This window comes from Octopus bimaculoides, chromosome 4 (assembly GCF_001194135.2).
Source record: "Octopus bimaculoides isolate UCB-OBI-ISO-001 chromosome 4, ASM119413v2, whole genome shotgun sequence".
Classification (NCBI taxonomy): Eukaryota; Metazoa; Mollusca; class Cephalopoda; order Octopoda; family Octopodidae; genus Octopus; species Octopus bimaculoides.
The window spans coordinates 76,551,140-76,560,178 of record NC_068984.1 but is presented as its reverse complement, the minus strand read 5'-3'; the positions used below and the strand labels follow the sequence as shown (position 1 = coordinate 76,560,178).

At 35.9% G+C, this 9,039-nt stretch overlaps 1 protein-coding gene across 1 annotated transcript in view; it reads left to right on the top strand.

Moving 5' to 3' along the window:
- Positions 1-9,039, top strand: part of LOC106878829 (adhesion G-protein coupled receptor D1) — a 40,645-nt gene that overhangs the window by 10,344 nt on the left and 21,262 nt on the right. The window contains exons 2-6 of the mRNA XM_014928168.2: positions 2,358-2,475; positions 4,133-4,239; positions 4,664-4,781; positions 6,968-7,121; positions 7,887-7,956. Of these exons, the coding sequence (XP_014783654.1) occupies positions 2,464-2,475; positions 4,133-4,239; positions 4,664-4,781; positions 6,968-7,121; positions 7,887-7,956 (461 nt within the window). The 5' untranslated portion in view covers positions 2,358-2,463. The remainder of the gene's footprint in view (positions 1-2,357; positions 2,476-4,132; positions 4,240-4,663; positions 4,782-6,967; positions 7,122-7,886; positions 7,957-9,039) is intronic.

Sequence of the window (9,039 nt, the reverse complement as noted above, 5' to 3'; positions counted from 1 at the left end):
TATATATACATATACATACATATATATACATGTACATATATATATACATATACGTATGTACATATATTTATATAGACAGCTGATGAAGGGATATTCCAAGTGGCTTTCCGTTTTCCTATGTGTTCGTTCCGTTGTCTGTAGTTTATTGTTCTAACGTCCTGTACCCTGATATGCATGTATATACACATGTAGATGTAAGTATGTACATATATGTGTGTATACATGTATATATATTCTTTGTATTATATACATATATATATACATATATACATATACATATATATATACATATATACATATATCAGGTCATCCCATAAGTTCTGTCCAAATTTTGAATAAAGAAAACAAGTGATCACATGTTATATGTAATTGAAATTTAATCATCAATGTACTTTCCCTGATTATCTATGATTTCCTTCCATCTATTTACAAGCTTTTTCATCCCATCAATGTAAAATTCTCTTGGTTTCAAAGCGAAGAACTCTTAAATGTCAGTTTCAACCTCCTCTTGGATTACGAAAGTTATGTCCCCCAAGTGATTCTGTAAACTACGAAACACATGGTAGTCTGAAGGAGCAAGGTCAGGAGAATAAGGTGGATGAGGAATTTTTTCCCAGCCAAGCTCTTCGATCTTCTGTGATATGATCTTTGCAGTGTGGGTCGCGCATTGTCCTGATGAAACAAAGAGACCGATAGAATAAGTACTAGGCTTACAAAGAATAAGTCCTGGGATCGATTTGCTTGACTAAAGGCAGTGCTCCAGCATGGCCGCAGTCAAATGACTGAAACAAGTAAAAGAGTAAAAGAGTATATGTATATATACGAGGTCTGATCAGTAAGTATTTGGACTGTTGGAATAGTAACGAAGCTAAAGCATGCAGAGTGAAGCCGCTGGGCAAAGATTGACCTTAAACTCTGCTGTGCATGTTCACTAAGTTTCAACGTTCTAGCTCACGTCCGCTGTTTACAGCAGTGCTTGGAAGGAAGATGTGTAGCTTTATGATCGTTGCATTGACCATGACAGAGAAAGTTGTCATGACGATATCTGCTCAGAGGCCTACGCAAAGTCGCAGAAAGGGTATGGGGAGGAGTATATGACCTACACACAAATATACAAGTGGTTCAGACGTTTCCAAGGCAGCCTAAAAAAATGTCGATATCGACGAACGTTCTGGGAGATCCGCTACTACCAGAACTGAGAAAAACATTGCAGATGTGTGAGCAGCTGTGAAGGGGAATCACCACCTGTGAATTATCAGAGGATGTGCAGATTAATCAGTTCAGTCCATTATCACTGAAGATTTGGGCACGAGACATGTGTCCGCCAAGTTTGTACCAAAACTGCTTTCAGCTGGCCAAAAAACGTTCGGGTATCTATATAATACTAAACTAGTATTAAGGGTTTAATATAACAGTAAACCCGTATTATTCCTCAATGAGCAGACATGATGAAAGTCATTGCAACATATGACTACCCTGTTATGGTGTTATCTGGAACCACGTTATACAATGTGTCCTTCCTTTTTGAAACTCGGGAGTGATTTCGAGATTTGGTTGTTGTTTCTGGCATACTGAGCGACTACATAGAACATCCGTTTATAAATAATTTCGTTTTGTTTTTCTTGTTTTTTTTATTTTTGTTTGTTTTGGGGTTTGTTTTTCTTTGTTTTTGTTTTCGGTTGAACGGCATATAACATATCTTACAATATTTGGGTCCGTCTCTATGTTGTGAGTTCAAATACCGCTGATTTCGACTTTACTTTTACTCTTTCGGGGATTAATCAAATAAAGTACTATTCTAATCGTCTAAAATTTGTGACCGTGTACAAGTTGCAGAAATCCTTTATTAGTTTATTATTAGTTTATTATTAATTAATTATAAATGAAAATTAGCCATAATGGTTTAATATGAAAGCAAGGGAATATTAATGATTAACAAAGCAGTTTGTCAATATTACTGGTTTCATTAAGGCTGGCAAAATCACTAGCACGCCAGGTAAAATGCAGAGCAGCATTTCGTCTGTCTTCGTGTTCTGAGTTCAAATTCCGTCGAGGTTGACTTTGCCTTTCATCCTTTTGGGGTCGATAACATATGTACCAGTTGAACACTGAGATCGATGTAATCAATTTACTCCCTCCCCCGAAACTGCTGGTCTTGAACCAAAACTTGAAATTGATATTACTGGCTTCATTAGCAGTAAACTAATACGTATTACAAAAGTGAAAAACACCACGTATAATTTAAACACCTGGTATAATTTAAGGTCAAGTAAGTATTTAAGTATTCTAATAATTCTCTGATACCCTTATGATATTATCAATGATATTTTTACCAAATATAAATTTTATAAATATAGAAACACAACTGGAGGAGGCTGGTCCAGAGAAGGGTGTACCGTGAATTCAACGAACTCCACGTTTACAAGATGTGCCTGCAACCATCTTACAAATTTTGCCATTCTGATGAATCCGTGGGTAAGTTTGAAAGCTTGTTTTTAATATTGTACTTTCCCACGAGGTCAACTTTATTTTTCAGGGTCGATAAGATATGTACCAGTTCAGCACTGGGGTCGATGTAATCGACTACTCCCCTCCCACAAAATGTTAGGCCATGTACCTGGATCAGAAAGAAATATTGTAATTTCTCACACATTAACGCAGCGAAACCAAATGATTAAGAAGCTTGATTCGTAATCAAAGAGGTACCAGATGCATTCTTAATGCCTCACATCTTAAGCAAGTATCTTTGATCACAGCTTTGGATCGATATAAGCTACGTGAGTGAAGTTTAGTGGACGGAAACTATGTGGAATCTTGCCGGATTGATTGTACGTGTAATTTAAAAGTCTTACTTTGTCACACTGTGTTACTCAGCTTCCACCTGAAAATTACATCCATCCGTTGCCTGTCCTGTGTATCACATGTAACGCGCAGAAAATATTTTTCCTGGCATCCATGCATCATATATGATACACATTCAAATTTTTTCAACCACCAGAGTAACTTGGGTCGACGGAAGGAAATATTATCTTATTCAGAACGTATAAACCAAAGGCTAACTGAAATGAAAATAACCACAGACATCTAAGACAAACATAAAAATACTTTAGACGGGCAAAGGGTTAAGAGTACATTTGTCTGTGGGATACTCTGACATTTATATGTTAATTCACTGAGTAGGTTACTAAGTTAATTGAACGGCTGAATACTCATCGGTGAAACAAACAGATCTTCCTTTTATCGTTCACTTTTTTCAGTCATTATACTGCAGCCATGCTGGAGGACAACCTTGAAGAATTTTTAGTCGAATGAATCGACCAGGTTCTTGTTTGTTTTCTTTTAATGCTTGGTACTTATTCGATCGGTCTCGAATCGCTAAGTTACGGGGATGTAAACACACCAACACCGGTTGTCAAGCAGCGGTGAAGGACAAATACAGACACAAAGACACACACAGGGCTTCTTTCAGTTTCCGTCCGCCAAATCCACTCACGGCTTTGTTCGGACCGAGGCTATAGTAGAAGACACAGAGGAACTGAACCCAGAATCATGATTTTCGGAAGCAAGCTTCAAAAGATAATCTACTAGTGAAACAGCAGAATCCTATTAAACTACTGATCAGTTTGTGTTGACAAATAATAAAAATAAAATGTTCACATAGTTAGCTAAGTCAGTATGTCAGGAGAATGAGGAGGAATCTGATGTTTCGGATACAGCCCTTCATTGCAAAGGGAAAATTACTATCAATCCTAAAAGAGCTACTACCACTATAATAACTATTACTAGTGTTCTAAATTATCTAATAAATTGTTATTGCGGAGATGTACTTGCATAGCAAGTGACCTGATCTGAGATCGTGTGCTGGAACGAAAACAATTGCAGCGTGGAAGGTGTTTATAAGCCATTTAAAATAACACACAAAAGCCGTTAGATTCACTTCAACATTTAAATTTAATTTGTCAAAATATTTTCGTCGCTTTGAGACCGCGACCTGTTATTGCATAATTTCTAAATACCTGATTATGTCAGAATTACGATGTTTGTAGTGAGGAAATGTATGGAAGGCAGAACGTGTTACAAATGTCAACACTATTTACATTTATATTTATATTTCTTTATTGTTTAACAACAGACTGATGTCCAAACGACACATGCAATCCAGTTGATAACAACGATTGGCTGTTGGATCTCTATCGTAGCACTCGTCATCACTATTCTAGTTTATATCACCTGCTGGAAGTAAGGAGCACTTTTCTTTGTATTTGTAAAAAATACATCTTACATTTGTGGATTTACAATGCTACCATTAGTTTCATGTGCATACGTGAGATTATCATTTAAAAAAGTTAGTAGCCTCACCTAGCTTTATCCAAAACGGAAACGGGTAATCAACATTTTTTTGTCGTAAGTGGAAACGCTAGATAATCGCGATATTCTCGCATGAAACTAAAGCTACCATTGTAAATCCAAAAATTGTGTGTGTGTGTGTGTGTGTGTGTGTGTGAGAGAGAGAGAGAAAGAAAGAAGGAGGGAAGGAAGGAAGGAAGCTACGAAGCGAAAATCTATAAGATTCGTGAGAATCTTACACTTTCTCTTGAAACAACTGTAAATAATCTTGAATAGTGATGGAATTGGATTTTTGTTTTGTTTCTCGTTTTGCTAGACACGTGGCATCTCGCGATGTAGCAAAATCTCGCAGTGTTCTGCTTATAAACCTTTGTTTGTCATTGGCATGTGTCTACCTGATATTTTTGTTTGGCATTGAGAGAACTTACGATAAGGTAAGAATTGCAATATTATTATTATTATTATTGTTATTATTATTATTATTATTCAGTAGTTTTATTTTTATAACGTGCTTTCACTTCACTGCCGAGCGCAGCTCTGTGTGCCTTGGGTATGTGCTGTGGTTTGCTGTGATGCTCTTATGGTTACAATCTTTATAATTATTATTGTTATTGCTGTTGTTGTTGTTATTATTATTATTATTATTATTATTATTATTATTATTATTATTATTATTATATGTTTGACTTATTATTATTATTATTATTTATTTATTTACTTTTAATCTGCATGTTTATTACATTCACTCGCCGAGACACACCCTGCGTCCGAGGGCGAGTGAAGGATAAGAGATGTTACAGTATGACTAAAAGCTTGGGGAGGGGGAGTGGCAGGGACCGTATCGGAATATCTTCGTGTAATACAACACAGACATTTAGGGTTTTTCTAAGAATGTGGGTAGTACTTATCAGCACACTCTTTTGGATTTCTCTGAGACATAGTTCTCCTGAGATATTATCTAGATGTTTCTGACATCCCTTTTTTATCATATCTAGGGCACCCAAAATAACAGGAACAGTTCTCGCTTTATGATGCCACTTTTTTTGTATTTCAATTGCAGGTCCTTATATTTACTTAATTTGTCAAATTCCATTACAGATATATTTTTATCAGTGGGAACGCTTACATCTATTAGTCTACATGTATTTTCTTCCCTGTCTTTAATGACTATGTCTGGTCGTTCTGTCAGTGTTGACGGGAAAATGTCAGAAGATAGTGACATTTTTACCTTCATCGACCAGTAAGTAGGAGTGCTAATTTTGTAGTGTTTACATATTTTCCACTGTAAATACTGTCCTACCCTATCGTGGCGATGTTGTTGTTGTTATTATTATTATTATTATTATTATTATTATTATTATTATTATTATTATCATCATTATTATTATTATTAGTTAACATGCCGGGCAAAATCCTTAGTGGCATTTCGTCCGACTATATTCTGAGTTCAAATTCCGCCGAGGCCGATTTTGCCTTTCATCCTTTCAAGATCGATAAAATAAATACCAGTTAAGCACTAGGGTCAATGTAATCAACTAGTCCCCTCCCCCCTAAATTGCCGGTTTTGTGTCAACATCCTATCGCATCTCTTTTCCCATTTGAAAATATGTGTAGCAGCAGCAGCAGCAGCAGCAGCAGTAGTAGTAGTAGTAGTGGTGGTGGTGGTGGTGGTGGTGGTGGTGGTGGAAGTAGTAGTAGTAGTAGTAGTAGTAGTAGTATCATCATCACCATCATCCTCATCGTCAGTGGTTGTCTGGTGGACGAGGCTGAAAGGCATGAGGACAAATACACTCTTCTTTGGTAGAGGTCCCATTGATTTCTTCAAGTTTCACTTGGAAAAAAGACACTGAGAGTGGAGAGGGAAATGCTCTCCTCGAGCGATTTTATTGAAAAGTGGGTGAAAGTTGCGAAAATGGCAAGAGTGGATGGTACCTCTTTAAGTGTAGAACTGTGAGCTGGAGTAAGGGAATTGGATAGGGCACTTACTCTTGATGTTCAGGGAGATATTGGGCAGTCTGGTTCCTCGATTATCCCTAGAGATCATCCTGTATCAGGAGAACTACATCTCTGTCATCAACTCCCGTTTTTTTTTTTTTTAACCTTTGTATACTATGTATGTTTCCTTTCTCCTTCATTATATACCGAATATACTTACCCCTTTTCTTGTTATTTATTTATTTATTTTACCATTTCATTATATGAACCCCCGCCCCCACGCTTTGTGTCTGTCTTTGTATTGTCACCCTCATTCTTCGCCCTGATGGCAAATAAATGAAATCATTATAATTATCATTATAAGGCGGTGAGCTGGTAGAATCGTTAGCGTGATGGACGAAATGCCTAGCAGTATTTCGCCCGTCGCTATGCTCTGAGTTCAAATTCCGCCGAGTTCGACTTTGCCTTTCATCCTTTCGGGGTCGATAAATTAAGTACAAGTGAAACACTGGGGTCGATGTAATTTGCATATGTGTGTGTATGTGTACGTGTGAATGTGAAAGATGCGCGTATGGGGGGTGTTTTGTATCAGTATACTTATTTATAGATATATATGTTCTACCTTGATATCAGGGTATTGTCGGCTCCCTCACCTCGTTTACAATATACTTGTTTTATATTTCAGGATGTATGTACAGCAACAGCTATACTCTTGTTATACTTCCTGTTGGTAGCTTTCTTTAGTATGCTTGCAGAGGGTATAGATATAGCTGTAGCATTGACAGTTGTATTTACTTCCGACTTCCCACGTTTGCCATGGCTGATTGCAACTTCCTGGCGTAAGTTAATCAACCTAATTATGTATACATTTTCATTGATCTGAAAGAAATTATCTACCTCTTCGTGGTGTGTGAATGTGTTCCTATCGCATCTCTTTTCCCATGAAATTGATTTTTGTCTTTTAATAAAATAAATGATTCGTACCTCACCCAACATATGAAATATTGTATAGAATGCCGGGGTTGAGATTAAATATTTCTACATTTTCCTAAAGAAAAATCTATAATTTGGAGGAAAATATGAAGCGTTATTAAATTTTGAGAATAATTAGTGATAAAATTATTTATTTTCTGAGGCTTCAATAGGTTCTATGAAACCAGAATATCTGATACTCAAGCTAGCAAGCAATGAAACAAGCGTGATGTAAAACTGACATCTGATTCTTTGTTGATTGGACATGCTGGGTGAGAAATCATGATGGTATTTTTGAGCAATACAGCAAAAAGAAAGGCCCGGAGAAACTACGGGTTTGTCCGTGTCGTCAAAAATCATTTTAGAGAATTTTTAAATTTGGGTTAGTTCGTATGCCGTGGGAGAAGCGAATGCACTTTCGGTTAACGGTAGAACATTGGTTGCAGAAATCTGCTCAGTGAAAGATTTATACACACTGACTTTGAAAGAAGAAAAATACCCAATCAACATATATATATATATATATATATATATATATGTATGTATGTATGTATATATACAAGTAGCTTTCATAAAGTAATCGTTAAATTCTCGCGATGCAAGTTACACTTCTATTTTTTGTTTCGTTTTAGTTGCTCCAGCAATTATTGTTGGAATTTCCCTAGGGGCAACACAACTTGAAGGCTTTGGAAACGATAAATTGTAAGTATAAATATTTTGGTTGTATTTTCTTTGAGCTAATCTTATATTATGCAAATCTTTAAGAATTCGTAGAATATTACTAAAAGAATTCGATTCAGAATTATTAAAATAATACTGAATACTGCCGGAAAAAATTCGTAATTAATTGAAATTTCATAGTTAGCTGAAGAAAGAAAAGACTAAGCAGCGATGGTTAGTGGTTAGGGACTCACAAAGAAAATGGAGATAATTTCATGTTAATTTGTATGCGTTGTATGCAGGCAAGGGACAACTGTGGACACACGCTTTGGTCTGTTAAACTAGAGCGTAGTTTATTATAGCCAAGCTTGCAGAAAACATGGAAGATTATTTTGCATATAGAACTATAGTACTGGATGATTCAAAAGTCACTTTAGCACCAATATCATATAAACCGGCCAACAACTGAGCTTTTTAATAAGCGTCTGAATCTTCGTTTGTCTTCTTTCCCTTCTACTCATCCCTTTCACCTCCTATCTCTTCAATACAATCACCCACTTTCCACTCCATTTATTAAATCATCAAATCTCGGTCCCCTCCTATGTGACTGGTCTTCTGCCCTACCTTCGATAGTACCAACTACCCTTACCAGCCAAAGCAGCTGCAGGAGGTAAGCTCAGATAAATATACAGGAGTATCGTTATATTGTTTATTTCAGTTGCTGGTTAGACAGAGCAAGTGGATAAATATGGGCACTCGTCGGTCCTGTCATTGTAATTATCATTGTAATTATATTAACTTCGTTCACCTTTTTTATTTGTCTTCCTTTATTGGTTTCATTCTTTCTTATTTTTCTTTGATAATATTTAAAATTTATTTAAATAATAATATTTAAATATTCTAATTAATGAATGTGTGTGTGCGTGTATTTATATATATATATATATATATATATGTATATTTCCAAAATTTGTTATCCATATTTACAGTTGAAAAGATCTCAAGGATCGAAACCGGTACTGAAATGTTTTTTATAAAAGTATTTTAGCATTTTCTACCTTGTCTTTTTTCCATATATATATCTACTCGTGTGTTCCTCTTCAACTTTTTACACACACACACACA